The sequence below is a fragment of the Macaca nemestrina genome, chromosome 12 (assembly GCF_043159975.1).
Source record: "Macaca nemestrina isolate mMacNem1 chromosome 12, mMacNem.hap1, whole genome shotgun sequence".
In the NCBI taxonomy this organism is placed as follows: domain Eukaryota; kingdom Metazoa; phylum Chordata; class Mammalia; order Primates; family Cercopithecidae; genus Macaca; species Macaca nemestrina.
Genome location: NC_092136.1, coordinates 85,718,550 through 85,739,412, shown reverse-complemented (window position 1 = coordinate 85,739,412; position 20,863 = coordinate 85,718,550). Strand labels below are relative to the sequence as shown.

Below are 20,863 nucleotides of genomic sequence, written 5' to 3'. Positions count from 1 at the left end.
GGGCGCCCGCCATTGCTGAGGCTTAAGTAGGTAAACAAAGCTGCTGGGAAGCTCGAACTGGGTGGAGCTCACAGCGGCTCAAGGAAACCTGCCTGTCTCTGTAGACTCCACCTCTGGGGACAGGGCAATAACAAACACAGCCGAAACCTCTGCAGATGCAAACGACTCTGTCTGACAGCTTTGAAGAGAGCAGTGGATCTCCCAACACAAAGGTTGAGATCTGAGAAGGGACAGACTCCCTGCTCAAGTGGGTCCCTGACCCCTGAGTAGCCTAACTGGGAGACATCCCCCACTAGGGGCAGTCTGACACCCCACACCTCACAGGGTGGAGTACACCCCTGAGAGGAAGCTTCCAAAGCAAGAATCAGACAGGTACACTCGCTGTTCAGAAATATTCTATCTTCTGCAGCCTCTGCTGCTGATACCCAGGCAAACAGGGTCTGGAGTGGACCTCAAGCAATCTCCAACAGACCTACAGCTGAGGGTCCTGACTGTTAGAAGGAAAACTATCAAACAGGAAGGACACCTACACCAAAACCCCATCAGTACATCACCATCATCAAAGACCAGAGGCAGATAAAACCACAAAGATGGGGAAAAAGCAGGGCAGAAAAGCTGGAAATTCAAAAAATAAGAGCGCATCTCCCCCGGCAAAGGAGCGCAGCTCATCGCCAGCAACGGATCAAAGCTGGACGGAGAATGACTTTGACGAGATGAGAGAAGAAGGCTTCAGTCCATCAAATTTCTCAGAGCTAAAGGAGGAATTATGTACACAGTGCAAAGAAACTAAAAATCTTGAAAAAAAAGTGGAAGAATTGATGGCTAGAGTAATTAATGCAGAGAAGGTCATAAACGAAATGAAAGAGATGAAAACCATGACACGAGAAATACGTGACAAATGCACAAGCTTCAGTAACCGACTCGATCAACTGGAAGAAAGAGTATCTGCGACTGAGGATCAAATGAATGAAATGAAGCGAGAAGAGAAACCAAAAGAAAAAAGAAGAAAAAGAAATGAACAAAGCCTGCAAGAAGTATGGGATTATGTAAAAAGACCAAATCTACGTCTGATTGGGGTGCCTGAAAGTGAGGGGGAAAATGGAACCAAGTTGGAAAACACTCTTCAGGATATCATCCAGGAGAACTTCCCCAACCTAGTAGGGCAGGCCAACATTCAAATCCAGGAAATACAGAGAACGCCACAAAGATACTCCTCGAGAAGAGCAACTCCAAGACACATAATTGCCAGATTCACCAAAGTTGAAATGAAGGAAAAAATCTTAAGGGCAGCCAGAGAGAAAGGTCGGGTTACCCACAAAGGGAAGCCCATCAGACTAACAGCAGATCTCTCGGCAGAAACTCTCCAAGCCAGAAGAGAGTGGGGGCCAATATTCAACATTCTTAAAGAAAAGAATTTTAAACCCAGAATTTCATATCCAGCCAAACTAAGTTTCATAAGTGAAGGAGAAATAAAATCCTTTACAGATAAGCAAATGCTTAGAGATTTTGTCACCACTAGGCCTGCCTTACAAGAGATCCTGAAGGAAGCACTAAACATGGAAAGGAACAACCGGTACCAGCCATTGCAAAAACATGCCAAAATGTAAAGACCATCGAGGCTAGGAAGAAACTGCATCAACTAACGAGCAAAATAACCAGTTAATATCATAATGGCAGGATCAAGTTCACACATAACAATCTTAACCTTAAATGTAAATGGACTAAATGCTCCAATTAAAAGACACAGACTGGCAAACTGGATAAAGAGTCAAGACCCATCAGTCTGCTGTATTCAGGAGACCCATCTCACACGCAGAGACATACATAGGCTCAAAATAAAGGGATGGAGGAAGATTTACCAAGCAAATGGAGAACAAAAAAAAGCGGGGGTTGCAATACTAGTCTCTGATAAAACAGACTTGAAACCATCAAAGATCAAAAGAGACAAAGAAGGCCATTACATAATGGTAAAGGGATCAATTCAACAGGAAGAGCTAACTATCCTAAATATATATGCACCCAATACAGGAGCACCCAGATTCATAAAGCAAGTCCTTAGAGACTTACAAAGAGACTTAGACTCCCATACAATAATAATGGGAGACTTCAACACTCCACTGTCAACATTAGACAGATCAACGAGACAGAAAGTTAACAAGGATATCCAGGAATTGAACTCATCTCTGCAGCAAGCAGACCTAATAGACATCTATAGAACTCTCCACCCCAAATCAACAGAATCTACATTCTTCTCAGCACCACATCGTACTTACTCCAAAATCGACCACGTAATTGGAAGTAAAGCACTCCTCAGCAAATGTAAAAGTACAGAAATTATAACAAACTGTCTCTCAGACCACAGTGCAATCAAACTAGAACTCAGGACTAAGAAACTCAATCAAAACCGCTCAACTACATGGAAACTGAACAACCTGCTCCTGAATGACTACTGGGTACATAACGAAATGAAGGCAGAAATAAAGATGTTCTTTGAAACCAATGAGAACAAAGATACAACATACCAGAATCTCTGGGACACATTTAAAGCAGTGTGTAGAGGGAAATTTATAGCACTAAATGCCCACAAGAGAAAGCAGGAAAGATCTAAAATTGACACTCTAACATCGCAATTAAAAGAACTAGAGAAGCAAGAGCAAACACATTCGAAAGCTAGCAGAAGGCTAGAAATAACTAAGATCAGAGCAGAACTGAAGGAGATAGAGACACAAAAAACTCTCCAAAAAATCAATGAATCCAGGAGTTGGTTTTTTGAAAAGATCAACAAAATTGACAGACCACTAGCAAGACTAATAAAGAAGAAAAGAGAGAAGAATCAAATCGACGCAATTAAAAATGATAAAGGGGATATCACCACCGACCCCACAGAAATACAAACTACCATCAGAGAATACTATAAACACCTCTACGCAAATAAACTGGAAAATCTAGAAGAAATGGATAATTTCCTGGACACTTACACTCTTCCAAGACTAAACCAGGAAGAAGTTGAATCCCTGAATAGACCAATAGCAGGCTCTGAAATTGAGGCAATAATTAATAGCCTACCAACCAAAAAAAGTCCAGGACCAGATGGATTCACAGCTGAATTCTACCAGAGGTACAAGGAGGAGTTGGTACCATTCCTTCTGAAACTATTCCAATCAATAGAAAAAGAGGGAATCCTCCCTAACTCATTTTATGAGGCCAACATCATCCTGATACCAAAGCCTGGCAGAGACACAACAAAAAAAGAGAATTTTAGACCAATATCCCTGTTGAACATCTATGCAAAAATCCTCAATAAAATACTGGCAAACCGGATTCAGCAACACATCAAAAAGCTTATCCACCATGATCAAGTGGGCTTCATCCCTGGGATGCAAGGCTGGTTCAACATTCGCAAATCAATAAACATAAGCCAGCATATAAACAGAACCAAAGACAAGAACCACATGATTATCTCAATAGATGCAGAAAAGGCTTTTGACAAAATTCAACAGCCCTTCATGCTAAAAACGCTCAATAAATTCGGTATTGATGGAACGTACCTCAAAATAATAAGAGCTATTTATGACAAACCCACAGCCAATATCATACTGAATGGGCAAAAACTGGAAAAATTCCCTTTGAAAACTGGCACAAGACAGGGATGCCCTCTCTCACCACTCCTATTCAACATAGTGTTGGAAGTTCTGGCTAGGGCAATTAGGCAAGAGAAAGAAATCAAGGGTATTCAGTTAGGAAAAGAAGAAGTCAAACTGTCCCTGTTTGCAGATGACATGATTGTATATTTAGAAAACCCCATTGTCTCAGCCCAAAATCTCCTTAAGCTGTTAAGCAACTTCAGCAAAGTCTCAGGATACAAAATTAATGTGCAAAAAATCACAAGCATTCTTATACACCAGTAACAGACAAACAGAGAGCCAAATCAGGAATGAACTTCCATTCACAATTGCTTCAAAGAGAATAAAATACCTAGGAATCCAACTTACAAGGGATGTAAAGGACCTCTTCAAGGAGAACTACAAACCACTGCTCAGTGAAATAAAAGAGGACACAAACAAATGGAAGAACATACCATGCTCATGGATAGGAAGAATCAATATCGTGAAAAAGGCCATACTGCCCAAGGTAATTTATAGATTCAATGCCATCCCCATCAAGCTACCAATGAGTTTCCTCACAGAATTGGAAAAAACTGCTTTAAAGTTCATATGGAACCAAAAAAGAGCCCGCATCTCCAAGACAATCCTAAGTCAAAAGAACAAAGCTGGAGGCATCACGCTACCTGACTTCAAACTATACTACAAGGCTACAGTAACCAAAACAGCATGGTACTGGTACCAAAACAGAGATATAGACCAATGGAACAGAACAGAGTCCTCAGAAATAAGACCACACATCTACAGCCATCTGATCTTTGACAAACCTGAGAGAAACAAGAAATGGGGAAAGGATTCCCTATTTAATAAATGGTGCTGGGAAAATTGGCTAGCCATAAGTAGAAAGCTGAAACTGGATCCTTTCCTTACTCCTTATACGAAAATTAATTCAAGATGGATTAGAGACTTAAATGTTAGACCTAATACCATAAAAATCCTAGAGGAAAACCTAGGTAGTACCATTCAGGACATAGGCATGGGCAAAGACTTCATGTCTAAAACACCAAAAGCAACGGCAGCAAAAGCCAAAATTGACAAATGGGATCTCATTAAACTAAAGAGCTTCTGCACAGCAAAAGAAACTACCATCAGAGTGAACAGGCAACCTACAGAATGGGAGAAAATTTTTGCAATCTACTCATCTGACAAAGGGCTAATATCCAGAACCTACAAAGAACTCAAACAAATTTACAAGAAAAAAACAAACAACCCCATCAAAAAGTGGGCAAAGGATATGAACAGACATTTCTCAAAAGAAGACATGCATACAGCCAACAGACACATGAAAAAATGCTCATCATCACTGGCCATCAGAGAAATGCAAATCAAAACCACAATGAGATACCATCTCACACCGGTTAGAATGGCGATCATTAAAAAGTCAGGAAACAACAGGTGCTGGAGTGGATGTGGAGAAATAGGAACACTTTTACACTGTTGGTGGGATTGTAAACTAGTTCAACCATTATGGAAAACAGTATGACGATTCCTCAAGGATCTAGAACTAGATGTACCATATGACCCAGCCATCCCATTACTGGGTATATACCCAAAGGATTATAAATTATGCTGCTATAAAGACACATGCACTCGTATGTTTATTGCAGCACTATTCACAATAGCAAAGACTTGGAATCAACCCAAATGTCCATCAGTGACAGATTGGATTAAGAAAATGTGGCACATACACACCATGGAATACTATGCAGCCATCAAAAAGGATGAGTTTGTGTCCTTTGTAGGGACATGGATGCAGCTGGAAACCATCATTCTTAGCAATCTATCACAAGAACAGAAAACCAAACACCGCATGTTCTCACTCATAGGTGGGAATTGAACAATGAGATCACTTGGACTCAGGAAGGGGAACATCACACACAGGGGCCTGTCATGGGGAGGGGGGAGGGGGGAGGGATTGCATTGGGAGTTATACCTGATGTAAATGACAAGTTGATGGGTGCAGCACACCAACATGGCACAAGTATACATATGTAACAAACCTGCACGTTATGCACATGTACCCTACAACTTAAAGTATAATAATAATAAATAAATTTAAAAAAAAAAAAAAAAAAAAAAGATCACACCACTGCACTCCAGCCTGGGTGGGTGACAGAGTGAGACTCTGTCTCAAAAAAAAAAAAAGGCATGCCTGGCACAGAGTAGTTACATAATAACTATTTGTGGAATACATACGTTACTCTGTTTTCTCTGTATTTAAAATACTTCATAATACATTTAATTAAAACTATAGTTTTATTTAAAAAACTCAAATAATTTATAAACATGTACAATAAAAGTCTTCTTACCCTTCTCCAGGGATAACATTTTAATGTGTATTTTCCAGACACTTTTTAAATATTGTCTACACAGGATACTATGATTATTTTATATTTTCTTTTCAGCACAGCAATTTATTTGTAAAATTATGGGGAAAAAAACATTTTTGAGACCCAGAGTCTGTCATTCTCAATTTAGTCCATTTGCAAAGATGTGACAAATCTACCTTTAAATTCACGACCACAACCTTCAAAAGTGCTCCTCTGGTACTGCCAGGCAAACACATATGGTTTCCCTAATCCATTCACTCCTCCTCTGCTAGAAGACTTAATTTAACAGTCTTTTTTAATTTCAGTTTCTACTACCTCAATCTTAGCTGATGATCTTCCTGTCTACTTCACTAAGAAAGAAGAAGAAATCAGGAGACAGCCTGCACAAGTTCTCATCACCACATCTACCATATCTGAATCTGTACCCATATATCCGTTATACTGTCTAAAGTGAACACCTCCATATATGCTGCTATTTTCTACTCAAAGACACTGCTTTAGTAGTTCTCCCTGCTCTCCTACATCATCAGTTTTTCCTCTCGACAATAGGCTAGTAAGTCAGGAACAGAAAGACAAATAGCATGATTGATCTCACTTATATGTGGAATCTAAAAGTTGAACTTACAGAAGCAGAGAGTAGAATGGTGGTTGCCAGGGGTTGAAGAGTGGAGGGGAAAGGAAAATGAGGACATGTTGGTCAAAGGGCACAAGGTTTCAGTTCAACAGGATGAATAAATTCTGAAAGTTTATTGTACAGCATGGAGAGTACAGTTACTAATAATGTATTGTATACTTTTAATTTGCTAAGAGATTAGATCTTAAGTGTTCTCTACAAAAAAATGACTGTGTGAGGTGACAGACATGTTAAGTAGCTTGATTTTATTTCAAAATACAGGCCAGGTGGAGTGGCTCACACCTGTATTCCCAGCACTTTGGGAGGCCAAGGCAGGCAGATCACCTGAGGTCTGGAGTTCAAGACCAGCCTGGCCAACATGGCAATACCCTGTCTCTACTAAAAAAAAAAAATACAAAACTTAGCCAGGTGTGGTGGCATGTGCCTGTAGTCCCCGCTACTCAGGAGACTGAGGCGGGAGAATCGCTTGAACCCAGGAGGCGGAGATGGCAGTCAGCCGAGATTGCACCACTGCACTCCAGCCTGGGCAACAGAGCAAGACTCCATCTCTCAAAAACAAAACAAAACAAAATGTAAACATGTATCAAAAACGTATTGTATACCATACGTTATATATGATTTTAACTTGTATATTATACCTTAATAAAGTGGTGGAGGGGGGAGATAAAGAATGAAATGCGTGTTGCATTACCTGAGTGAATGAGTCAACTGAGGATACAGCAGCATTACCTACGGGAGTCTGCTGAGCCATACTGTCCAATAATTCCACTGAAATTCCAATCTGAGCAACAGATGGAGTTCGGACAATATTCATGGCTCCAAAAGGATGTTGGCTTCCTTCTCCTGCAAGAAATTAACATATACCACACATTTCAAATTTAACTTGTAGTCACACAATTTCCTTTGTAAATCTGTAAAGAACCTCTGATTTATATACATGAAAAAGTTTTCTTATGTCCAAGTTTGTCTCTTTTTAGATAAATGCAAAAGGCTAGTTTTTAGCATATTAACAAAGAATAAAAGAACTAAAAGTTTCCCACCAGAAAAATAGCTGTCATTCTAAAATGTATTAAAACTACTGCAGCTAGACACAGACAGTAACAGAGTGTAGAAAAAAATAAATAATTAGATAGAGAAGCCTCCCTTTAGCATTTCTTATAGAGCAGGTCTGCCAGCAATAACTTAGTTTTTGTTTATCTGGGAAAGTATTTCTCATTCATCTCTAAAGACAGTTTTGCTGAATATAAAATTCCTGGTTGATGGCTTTTTTTTTTCCTTTCAGAACTCTGAATATGCCAATCTACTACCCTCTAGAAGACTATGGAGTCTCTGATGAGAAATCAGCTATTAATCTTATCAAGGATCCTTGTATGTGATGAGTTACTTCTCTTGATGCTTTCAACATTCTCTCTTTGCCTTTTGACAATTTGATTATCATGTGTCTTGGTATAGTTTATCCTACTTGGAGTTTCTTGAGCTTCTTAAATGTGGTTAATGTTTTTCCTCAAATGTGAGAAGTTTCTGAGCATTATTTATTTAAATAGTTTTAGTCTCTTCAGGCTGCGATAACAAAACACCATAAACTGGGTAGCTTATAAACAACAGAAATTTATTTCTCACAGTTCTGGAGGTTGGGAAGTCCAAGATCAAGGAACCAACAGACTTGCTATCTGGTGAAGGCCCATTTTCTGATTCACAGAGAGTGCCTTCTCACTGTGTTCTCACATGGTAGAAGGGCAAGTGATCTTACTACTCTAAGAGTGCTAATCCCATTCATGAGAGCTCTACTCCCATGACCCAGTCACCACCCAGGTCCCTATCTCCCAATACCTTGGGGGTTAGGATTTCATCATATAAATTTAAAAGACATCATATAAAAAGACAGAAACATTCACACCATAGCAAATGCTTTTTCCAGCTCTCTCGCCTTTCCTTATGTTACTCTCATTACACTGTGTTGGTGTGCATGTTGGTGCACTTGACAGTGTCTCACAGGTCTCTAAGGGTCTGCTCTTCAAATTGGATATTTCAATTAATTTACCTTCAGAATCACTGATTGTTCTGTCTACTCAATTCTGCTATCTAAACCTTTAGTGAACCTTTCAGTTACTGTACTTTTCAGCTATAAACTCTGTTTAGTTCCTTTTTATAATTTCTATATTGATATTCTCTATTTGATGGTGTATCATTCTCCTGGTTTCCTTTAGCAATTTGAGCATAATAATGACAGCTTACTTAAAGTCTTTGTGCTTCCTTGGGGGCAGTTTTTGTTCGTTTCTTCTGTATAAGAGCCTTACTTTGTTTATTTATATGTTTCATTATTTTTTGTAGAAAACTGGCCATTTCGAATATTACAGTGTGACAACTCTATAAATCAGATGTTTCCCCCTTCTAGGGATTTGTTGTTGCTGTTTGTTGTAGTTGTTTCCTTATTTAATGACTTATCTGAACTAATTTTGTAAAGTCTGTTTCTTTGTCATGTGTGGCCAGTGAACTCTCTGTTCCATTAGTTAGTAGTCTGCTGGTGATTAGAAAGAAATTTCCTTAAACCTCCGCAACCAAAAAATTCTGCCAGTCTTTGCACATGGGCTCTGCGTGTTGGGACATGCCTTCAATATTCAGCCAGGCAGTTTATAACTCCACCTTAGTCTTCACTTCCTGCTTGTGCAGAGACTTAAAGTGAGCCAGAGAGAGAGCTCTGGGTCTTCTCGGGTCTTTCCTGAGCATGTACAAAGCTCTGGGCATGCATGTACCCTTCAAGATTCCCAAGAATATGTCAGAGAATTTCAAAGCCCTTATTCCCCAAAGCATCTCATTCCCAACCTTTCTGATTAGTTTTGGTTTGCTCCAACTGTTTTCCTTTGCCTCAGGCAACAGTAACTAAACATATGTCTGTAAATACTTTTAACAAACACCCCCAAGGTAGTTGCTTTTCCATCAAAAGAGTTCCAAGTTAGGTGACATAAAGGCAGACCTCTTTTTTTAAAAACAGCCTTCTAGCAAGCCACCAGATAGAAGAACAAGTTAATTACAATTCTTTCTGAATTAGGCCTATCCCGCTCCCTGTATCAGTACCAGGAATGGAGACTGTTATTTTCAAGGCTACCACTGAGCTGAGAAGCAGATGGGACCAGGGTAGGCAAATGCCACAAAGCTCACTGTTCTTACTGAGATTCAGTGTGTTTTCTTAAGCGTTCCCCTGATTGCTACAAACTTTTGATGAGTTACCAGAGTTCCAAAAAAGTTGACTCTGGGTCAGACACAGTTGCTCATATCCTGTAATCCCAATACTTTCAGAGGCTGAGGCAGGAGGATCGCTTGAGCCCAGAAGTTTGAGAATAGCCTGGGCAACATGGGGAGACCCCATCTCTACAAAAATTTTAAAAAGTAGCCAGGCGAGGTGCTGCATGCTTGTGGTCCTAGCTACTAGGGAGGCTGAGGTGGGAGGATCGCTTAGGCCTAGGAGATTGAGGCTACAGTGAGCTGTGATCTTCTGACAGTGTTGTTGTTGCTTTTATGGAAGACTGGATTTTCTGGAGCTCCTTACTCTACCATTTGATTTATTTAAAATCTAGAATTATGCTAAAATCCAGAAAGCATATCATTATCAAAGCATATCATTATCACATAAATGCAAAAATAAATTATAAATCATAATACAAAAACAGAAGAGCAAGCAAAATATATGACCTAGTCTTAATATAAAAAACAAATGTAAATTAGATCAAGTTCTTTAAAACACTGTAACAGTAAATGCAGCAGCTAATTTTTTTAAGACTCTTTCTCAAAGTATCCCTCCTCCATGTAAATCAAGAGCCTAAGACAAAACACAACTCAGAGGAAAAAAATCCTACATGGAGCTAGTTCTTTACTCTCAGTATATAAGGAAAAGCAGTCATCATCATTTGTTATTTGCATCTAACGGAAACTTTACACACACACACACATATTTTACAGAGAATGTTGAGAAGAATCAGGATATAGTGGAAAACATTATTAGATTTTTTTCTAAGTATTTAAATACAGCAAATCCAGATAGTCATTTCACATTTTCCTTGTTTTTAAGATAGAGCCAAAATGGGCTATGTCCTGTGAATACAACTGCCCATCAACCATCATGGATAAACATGGAACACATCCATCTTATGGAACATATCCATTTCATAAATGTTATAAGTCAGGTATCTAATAAGTTATAGCTTATGGTTATACCTTGTTCTTTTTTTGGCATCTACATTGGCAAAATATAATACCTGAAAGCTTGAAGTTTTGAAACTTTTAATGGTTCACAATTTGTTGAAGTAAGGATTGCTATCCTCTGATCTATATTTTGCAAAATATTTTTAGATTTAAAACCATTATTTAGAATAATCAAGCCACTGATTTTTCATTTTGACACCTATTTCCTTCCAGTCACTTTTGTACACACCCCTGCTTTCAGCATTTGTCTACTTATAAAACCATATCCAGTCTATTTTGGAGCACAAATATAAGAGATAAAAGAATAGCAGAACACATCCTTTACTACTTGTCTATGACAAAATATTGTGTGAGAAATTCCTTCCTCTTAAATGACTGAGTAGAATACCATATTTTCTTTTCTTTTTTTTTCTTTTTTCCTTTTTTTTTTTGAGACAGAGTCTCGCTCTGTCGCCCAGGCTGGAGTGCAGTGGGACGATCTCGGCTCACCGCAACCTCCACCTCCCAGGTTCAAGCAATTCTCATGCCTCAGCCTCCCGAGTAGCTGGGATTACAGGCCTATGCTACTACGCCCAGCTAATTTCCAAATTTTTGGTGGAGACAGGGTTTCACCATGTTGGCCAGGCCAATCTGGAACTCCTGACCTCAAGTGATCCACCCATCTCGGCCTCCCAAAGTGCAGGAATTACAGGCAGGAGCCACCACACCTGGCCTCATATTTTCTCTTGATCCTTAAAAATATACTGTTCAATCATCAAAGTTTTAGTTGAGAAAACTCAGAAGATGAGATCTTATTTGAAGATTCATAGTAGGTATTTTTGCTTATATGATCCACTTTACCATCGTCATCAGTATAGAATTTACCGTTTTGTATTCATTTTCTGATTTGTCTAATAATTGTGAAACTTCTTCCTCTGTCAATTTTCTTCTCTTTGCCATTATTACCAAAATATTTAAAAGTATGAATTTACATTCTGTTCAATAAAAGCTAAAAAGAGACCATAAAGAGGGTGTCTCCAGTCTCCTTTTATATGACTTAAAAGATGGCATAATCTTTTGGGCAATGCAATATGAAAATTGTACGTTAATGCAATGACAAACCAAGGTCCACAGGCCAAATCGGTCCCACAACCTATTTCGTATGATATGGGAGCTAAGAATGGTTTTTGAATATTTAAAGGTTGTTTAAGAAGAATAATATGCCACAGAGATCATATGTAGCCCACAATGCCTACAATATTTTCTAACTGACCCTTCACAAAAAAGTTTGTCCACTTCTACTCTAGCCAATTCCAACATTTTTCTTTTTTTATTTTAGCCTCCTTTTTGTAAGTGCAGTTTTGATGAGTACTGATACAATAATTTCCTGGATGAAATAACAAAATGCTTCAATATATAGGTAAAACAAGACCAGTAATATCCCCAAATGCTTCTTAGATTTACAAAGTGGTCCATATGGTAATTACAAGATAAAATGAGTTTTATTCTATTAAAAAACATGTAAGTAAATTTTATCTCTATTCTTTATTTTTTTTTTCCTCTCTGTTCTTTAGAAGACCTCTACAAAAGAATAAAACTCATGAAGTACCAATCCTTCTAATGGGTAAAAATGCTCAAAAGGGAAATTTAAAAATTAAAAGTAAGTCCACTGGTTGAGATGTTTGTAAGTGTGCATAGCAGCAAACAGATGAGGACTAAAGAAAACAGTTATGGCAAAAGGAAGGAATTCACCATGCAGTAGCATTTGACTACGATGACATAGCTAAAAAACTACACAGAAACAACTTAAATATGCCTGCTTGAAAGCATTCCTAGTACTGAATATACAAATTTAGAAATCCATATTTCTAAAACTCCTTGCTTCATTTCTATTAATAACTAGACAAGCCTGAAATTACATTTTCACTAATGTATATTCTTAGAGCTATGTGACTCTCAAAGGTTTATCAATAATTTTAAATCAAATAAAAACAATTTATCTGACATTGTAGTATGTCTGAAATGTACTTAATGAAGCAAGTATCTAAAGTCCATCACTGTGCTCTATAAAGCACAAAATAAAAGATAAAACATCCCTATTCTCAAAGAGCTTACACCCTTATGTGGCAGGGGAGAGAGGGCAGTAACAGTCACTTAACCATTCTGAACTCGTTTCATTATCTGGGTAATTTATTTTCCTTTTGAGACAGAGTCTAGCTTTGTTGCCCAGGCTGGAGTGCTGTGGTACAATCTTAGCTCGCTGCAACCTCCACCTCTCAGGTTCAAGTGATACTCCTGCCTCATCTTCCTGAGTAGCTGAAATTACAGGTGCGTGCCACCACGCCCAGTGAATTTTTGTATTTTTAGTAGAGACGGGGTTTTACCATGTTGGCCAGGCTGGTCTCGAGCTCCTGACCTCAAGTGATCTGCCCGCCTTGGCCTCCTAAAGTGCTGGGATTACAGGCGTGAGCCACTGCACCCGGCCCTATCTGGGTAATTTCTAACATCCTTTCTAGTGCTGACATTCTATGATTTTACATAGATATAATAACCATTTATTGAGTACCCACTGTGTACAAGGTACTACTATGCATTTGTGTACATTACCCCTAATTAAAAAAACTTGCACTGCAGATATTATCTCCATTTTACCTGAATTCTCCTCTGTAATTAAAGGCCTTGGTCAAGATTATACAACCAGTAATGAGTATCACTGAGATCCATAATGTAGCATATCACTGTTCATAGGTGTTACAGGTTTTAACAGATGTTTATGTTGTTATAACTGGAAACCAATACTCAGTTGACCCTCTATCTGAATACTGAAAAGACTGTCAAGTTTTCTTATGCATCTGACAATTTATGATGCTAAGGCTAGAAACTACTTTCAGAACTTTGGTAAGGTATTTTAAGAAAAAAATTTCAAAAAGTACTGACAGTACAAATATAGAACTAGAAAAGAATACTTTAGGTACATGTGATTTCTAATTTGTAAGAAAAGCAGGCTAAGGCTAGCCAAAGAACTTCACTGAGGAGACTTATGTAGTCCACTGAGAAAATTCTCAGGACAACCTGGACCTGATCATGAAATCCTTCTCTGGACCAGATTAAATCAAAATAAAAGTGAGTAAATGATCCTTTTTGCTTCTTGTTATTCAACTCTGAAGGATGTGCAAATTCTAGACTTTGAAGAAAATATGCAGAGTATCTAAATAGAGCTTTTGGCTTCCTGTTATCTAACTCCCTTGCATGCTATCAAGGGCTGCAATGTTGAATTTTGGTACAAATATGATGAGAATGAAGAGAAATAGCTTTAATTCAAAATAAGTCACCAAGATTTTTGCCCTAGAGTTTTTGTCATTATATTCAGAACTTCACTAAGTGGGGTGACAAACAAGGAAAACTTGCTTGTAGGAGACGAGACCCTATAAAAATTACCAAGTCTGGTTTCATAGTTGTCAAATATAAACGTTTATTTCTGTAATATTAATTCTTGGAACACCATGAAAAGTTAGCAGTGTATATTGTAATCCCTAGAGGAACCACTAAAAAATGAATGCAAAGGTATACAGCTAAAGAACCAAAGATTAATGGGCTAAAAAACACTCAATCCAAAAGAATGCCAAAAAAGGGAAGAAAAAAAAAATAACAGCAAGATAAAAATATAAACCTAACCATATAAATAACTGTAAATATTAATGGACTAAACACCCTACTTAAAAAGCAGAGACTGTAAGAATAAATTTAAAAAAAAAAGGCAGCACCAAACTACATGCTATTTAAGAGACAAAGATGTACATTAAAAGTAAAGGTGAAAGTATGTTATAAAGGAAATTTATGTTAAAAGAAAAAATATAGTATGTAAAAACACTATAAGAAAGCTGGAGAAGCTGTAAATTTTAGATGAAGCAGACTTTGAGACAGTATTATTACTGGAGATAAAGGACATTTCATATTGGTAAAAGAAAATTCATCAATTTATACAAACTCAGAAAGCAGAGGAAAAGAAAACCATTGTTATGCATTTATTTTTACTTCATTGCACTCTTACCACTTCTATTCAAAATGGGGTTTGAAGGCCTAGACAACACCATAAGGCAAAAAAAAAAAAAAAAGAAAAGAAAAGAAAAGAAATCAAAGGCATAAAAATTGAAAAGAGAGAAGTAAAAAGTTTTTTTCATAGACACGATCATCTGTAGAGAAAATCCTAAAGCTACTAGAGCTAATTAGGGAGTTTAACAAGATATTCGGTATATATTATACCCTTTCCTTCATCCTTCAGGATACAAAGCCAAATCCAAAATCAATTGTACCTCTATAATACTAGCAATAAGTAATTGTAAATTTAAAATGTTTTGAGATTTGGAAAAAAAGCCAAAATGCCCAATAAGGAGGGGAATTAAACCATACCTTACCAACAAAATATAATTCTAGATTACCAATTTAAAACAAATAGCAAAAAAAGTGGGTGGACTATATCCTCCAGATCACTGTTTCTGAAATCTTTTTTTTTTTTTGTAACTCATCGCGTTTTCCTTTTAAATAAAGATAAAAATCTCATCTTCTTTTCCCATCTTAACTCATCTAAACATAAGAATGTACCTGTTTATCACTTTACTTGGTTAATAGGAAAGAAGCAGAGGAAAAGAAAGGGTAACTAAACATTTAATACTTTTGGAATCCATCAAAATTTCATAACCCATTATGAGGTAATATTAAGTAAAAATGGCAGAAAACAGCACTTACAAGCATGTGAGGCATGCGCACATGCACACACACACACAAACACAGTGGAAAGAAATGTGGGGCTGAGCGCAGTGGCTCATGCCTGTAATCCCAGCAATTTGGGAGGCCAAGGCAAGTGGATTACTCAAGACCAGGAGTTCAAGACCCGCCTGGCCAACATGGTGAAACCTCGTCTCTACTGAAAATACAAAATAGGGTCAGGTGTGGTGGCTTACACCTGTAATCCCAGCACTTTGGGAGGCCGAGGTGGGTGGATCATGAGGTCAGGAGTTCAAACCAGCCTGGCCAAGATGGTGAAACCCCATCTCTACTAAAAAGACAAAAATTAGCTGGGCGTGGTGGCAGGTACCTGTAATCCCAGCTACTCAGGTGGCTGAGGCAGAAAATTGCTTGAACAGCCGGGCGCGGTGGCTCAAGCCTGTAATCCCAGCACTTTGGGAGGCCGAGACGGGCGGATCACGAGGTCAGGAGTTCGAGACCATCCTGGCTAACACGGTGAAACCCCGTCTCTACTAAAAAATACAAAAAACCAGCCGGGCGAGGTGGCAGGCGCCTGTAGTCCCAGCTACTTGGGAGGCTGAGGCAAGAGAATGGCGTGAACCCGGGAGGCGGAGCTTGCAGTGAGCTGAGATCTGGCCACTGCACTCCAGCCTGGGCAAGAGAGTGAGACTCTGCCTCAAAAAAAAAAAAAGAAAATTGCTTGAACTTGGGAGGCAGAGGTTGCAGTGAGCTGAGATCACGCCATTGCACTCCAGCCTGGGCAACAGACCAAGACTTCCTCTCAAAAAAAAAAAAAAAAAATTAGCTGGGCATGGTGGCACGTGCCTGTAGTCCCAGCTACTCAGGAGGCTGAGGCACAAGAATCACTTGAACCCGGGAGGCAGAAGTTGCAGTGAGCTGAGATCGCGCCACTGCACTCCAGCCTGGGTGACAAAGTGAGACTCCGTCTCAAATAAAAAAAAGAAATGTAAATGTTGTTTTCTCCTTAAATTTACTTTAGGAAAGGAAAACACTACACTTAGAATAGTAAACGAAAAATCTGAGTATCTAGATCCTAATCCCTGGTCTATTTCAGGAACACTAAAAACTTTCTATATTTCAAGAGCCTTAACAGTAAAATTAAGGAATTAATTATTTTAGGGCCTTTCATTCTAATATTTCATGGCTTTATGTTATACTTGGCAGGGATATGCTCTATTAGTTTTTCATGTAGTACCAAGTACATTGTACCTTTAACTAAGATTCTAAAAATTGTCACGACAATCATGATCCATTACCCATTCAGGATACTCCCTCCTATATCATTTGTTTTAAAGGCCATTTTAATCCAGGAACTTAGTTCCACTTCTAGGAGTTTCTTCCACAGAAATACAGTACTAGAAACTATGTACAAAGATATGTGTAAGAATATTTATCGTAGCATTACTAGTAAAACAATTAAAAAATGGAAACCCAGATTTCCATTAATAGGGAATTAAAGTACAGTATTGCCATACAACATGTACCTGTTTGAAAGAAGTAGATCTATGCATACCCACTAAAAGTTAGCAGACTCTTTGAGCAAAAAAATTAACTTCACTGAAATTCAGTGTCTTGAAAACCAGAGGCTTATTAACACCAACCTCTTAAGGTTGCTGTGAAAGATAATACATAATACATATGAAAACCTAGCACACTGCATTGCACATAGCAGATATTCAATATATGCTACCCTTTCATTCATTTTTCAATCATTATGAAACCTTCGTAATTGGTTTCTCTGCCTCTAGTCCTAATAAGATTCTCCAAGCCATTCCAGACAATTATTTTCCCAAAACACCATTTTGTTTTGTTTTGGTTTTGTTTTAGAGATGAGATCTCACTATGTTGGCCCACGCCAGTCTCAAACTCCTAGGCTCAAGCAATCTTCCCACCTCAGCTTCCCGAGTAGTTAGGACTACAGGCACACGCCACCATGCCCAGCTGTAAAACACTGTATTAAGATCTTGCTCAAATACTTGCTTACAAGAAAAAATTTAAACCCCACATAGCATGACCATCCATACAACAGTCCCAATTTACTTTAAAGCCTTACCTTTCACTCCACCCAAACAGGAACCTATCATGCCACCATTAAAAGTCTCCTCCTCACTGTCACTTGAAGATGCACTGTATATTACCAGTTTTATGAATTTAATCATCTCCAAATGTGATTCCCATCCACCCACTTCCATCCCATACAAATCTTACTCATAGTTCAAGTTCATGCTCCAGTCTAATCTTCCACAGAGACATTCTCATTTATCTCACCTCACTATTCTGTCTCCTCTGAACAATGTCTTGGTGTGATATTTAATATTCACACACACATGCAGATGCTGAAAGTAGGTAGATGTTCAATAATTACCTGATGAATGAGAACACAACAACGTCTTAACTACATAAACAGATACTTTTTTTCTTCTGTAATTTAGTTAACAGAAAGGCCTAAAGTAACTTCCCAAGCTTTCACAATGTACATGGATAGTTACGTAATGTAACAAAATACCTTATAGCCACATATAGTACCTGCAGGTTCCCACTTTTTATTTTATATTTTATTTACTTATTATTTTGAGACGGAGTCTCCCTCTGTCGCCCAGGCTGGAGTGTGGTGGCACAATCTTGGCTCACTGCAACCTCCACCACCTGGGTTCAAGTGATTCTCCCGCCTCAACCTCGAGAGTAGCTGGGATTACAACCGTGCAACCACCACGCCCAGCTAATTTTTGTATTTTTAGTAGAGACAGGGTTTCGCCATGTTGGCCAGGCTACTCTTGAACTCCTGACCTCAAGTGATCTGCCCCCTTCAGCCTCCCAAAGTGCTGGGATTATAGGCATAAGCCATGGTGCCTGGCCTGAAGTTTTTAGTTAAATGTCCCTTCCATATTACAGAGACCAAAACCAGCATCTAAAGCCAAAACTATAAGGAACCTCTTTAAACCTTCCCAAATTGTCCAACTACCAAACCTTATCTACTAAGCACGTGTCATTTTTTTTTTTTTTTCTGAGACGGAGTCTTGCTCTGTTGCTCAGGCTGGAGTGCAGTGGCGCCACCTCGGCTCACAGCAATCAATCTCTGCCTCCCGGGTTCAAGCCATTCTCCTGCTTCAGCCTCCTGAGTAGCTGGGACTACAGGCGCACACCACCACACCCAGCTAATTTTTGTATTTCTAGTAGAGATGGGGTTTCACCACATTGGCCAGGCCAGTCTCGAACCCCTGACCTCGTGATCTACCTGCCTAGGCCTCCCAAAGTGCTGGGATTACAGGTGTAAGCCACTGCACCAGGACACATGTGCCACTTTTTTGTTATTTTAGGATTTCTTATCCCATGTTCAAAGGAAAAAAAAAAAGAAGTTTCTTCTTATTTCTTAGTATCAAAACATTTATTTTATGTTTTCAAATTTAGTCCTACCTGAGTTCTTAACCATCACCCACAGATTGTTCCAGCATCACAGTAAAATGTATTTATCACAATTTATCACGTAACTCCTTTTCAGAACCCAGGAGTTACAAAGAATCATCCCTCAAGCAAAACAAAACTCACAGTAACTGGCTTTAAGATACCCTACAAATACATGTAATTCTCCCAACAGAGCTCTCTTGACCTCCCCAACCAAAACTGTTCTGTGTGAAGTTAAGAAATCTGTTCACATCATTCAGTACAGAATCATAAGCACTGCCAACATTTTTCTTTTTCTTTTTTTTTTTTGAGACAGGGTCTCACTCTGTCACCCAGGCTGAAGTACAGTGGTGCGATCTTGGCTCACTGCAGCTTCATCCTCCTAGGCTCAAGTGATCCTTCCACCTCAGCCTCCCAAGTAGTGGGACTATAGGCATGTACCACCATGCCTGGATAGTTTTTTTATTTTTTGTAGACATGGATTCTCACTGTGTTAGGCAGGCTGGTCTGGAACTCCTTGGCTCAAGTGATCCATCCACCTCAACCTCCCAAAGTGCTGGAATTACAGGCGTGAGCCACCACGCCTGGCCCCCAATTTTTTAACATGAAATTTGTTTCACTTGAGTAACTCTCTATTCTCCAGCTCCCATAAAATTCTGCTAGACTTGTTACATAATTCTCAGTTCAATCAATTGCCTGAAGTTACTTCAGCAAGCCTCTCCCTAACCCTGATGTGCTAGTTAGCTAGGTTTTCCCAATATAATCAAACTTAAACCCACAAGCTTGAAAGGGCACCTGAAAGGCTGAAAATACAAACCTATTACAAATTAACCTATTCTTATATTTTAATGATACACCATTTCCTACTATGAATACTAGGTCTAATCTTTTATATATAAATTAAGAATTCTGATAGTTTAAACATTCAAAAAGTTTTCCAAACAACTAGTAAAGAACCACTCAAAACATTTTAAGAGCATTTTATCATTGTTTAATGTTGGTATGCACTAAGTCTCTAATTATACTAAATTGCTTTATTTTTCTCTAATAAAGCATTGTACTTTATCATCACAAATATTGCCTTGAAAATTTGTTTTCATGAATAAAACTATGAATAGTCTTGTTATAATGGAAATGATGACAAACAATTTATTTTTTAAAAAGCCAGTGGGCCAGACATGTTGGCATCCATCTGCGGTCCTACCTACTTGGGAAGCTGAGGTGGCAGTACTGATTGAGCCCAGGAGTTCTGGGTTGTAGTGCACTATGCTGGTCGGGTGTCCACACTAGGTTCGGTAGCAATATGGTGACCTCCTAGGAATGAGAGACCATCAGGCTGCCTAAGAAGGGATGAAACAGCCCAGTTCGGAATGGAGCAGGTTCAAAACTTCATGCTGATCAATAGTGGGATCATATCTATAAACAGCCACTGCACTCCAGCCTGGGCAACATAGTGAGACCCCATCTCTTAAAAACAAAATAAAAATAAATGTAAAAATAAAATAAAAAGCAGACAATAAAAGAACTAGTATTATCATAATGAAAATAAATCCATCTTCCCCTACTGGATCAAGCATTACCCTGGGATTGGGTTTTAGACTGTTTAACTCTACAACAGAAAACATATGTAACTGAGAAACTATTAAAGTTTCAGATGCAGTAATTGGATTAACTCATTTTTACTGAATTTTTAAATTGGATGAAATAATACAATAAGGAAATGTCTGGGTTCTTACGATCCTAAAGTGCCTCCCCAATCTCTTAGGTATCACAAGAGAAAAGACAGCCAAATGCAGTACAAAAAGGATAGAACACTTTTCACTGTTCCCTAAGCATCTCCTGTAGGGAATAACCAAAAAGAAATACTTTGTCCCATTCCAAACTCAAAA

The 20,863-nt window shown here is 38.6% G+C and overlaps 1 protein-coding gene and 1 long non-coding RNA gene across 8 annotated transcripts in view; one reads left to right on the top strand and one right to left on the bottom strand.

The window, feature by feature from the left end:
- LOC112424447 (uncharacterized) overlaps positions 1-11,797 on the top strand; it is a 69,343-nt gene extending 57,546 nt beyond the window's left edge. For 2 of the 5 annotated variants that reach the window (XR_011611227.1, XR_011611229.1), the window contains exon 5: positions 7,909-11,797. This is a non-coding gene — a long non-coding RNA (uncharacterized lncRNA). The remainder of the gene's footprint in view (positions 1-7,908) is intronic. The other 3 variants (XR_011611228.1, XR_011611231.1, XR_011611230.1) reach the window with 3 other exon arrangements.
- LOC105468869 (heat shock protein nuclear import factor hikeshi) overlaps positions 1-20,863 on the bottom strand; it is a 49,555-nt gene that overhangs the window by 8,675 nt on the left and 20,017 nt on the right. For all 3 annotated transcript variants that reach the window (XM_024788737.2, XM_011719347.2, XM_071075934.1), the window contains one exon: positions 7,318-7,469. In XM_024788737.2, the coding sequence (XP_024644505.1) occupies positions 7,318-7,469 (152 nt within the window). The remainder of the gene's footprint in view (positions 1-7,317; positions 7,470-20,863) is intronic.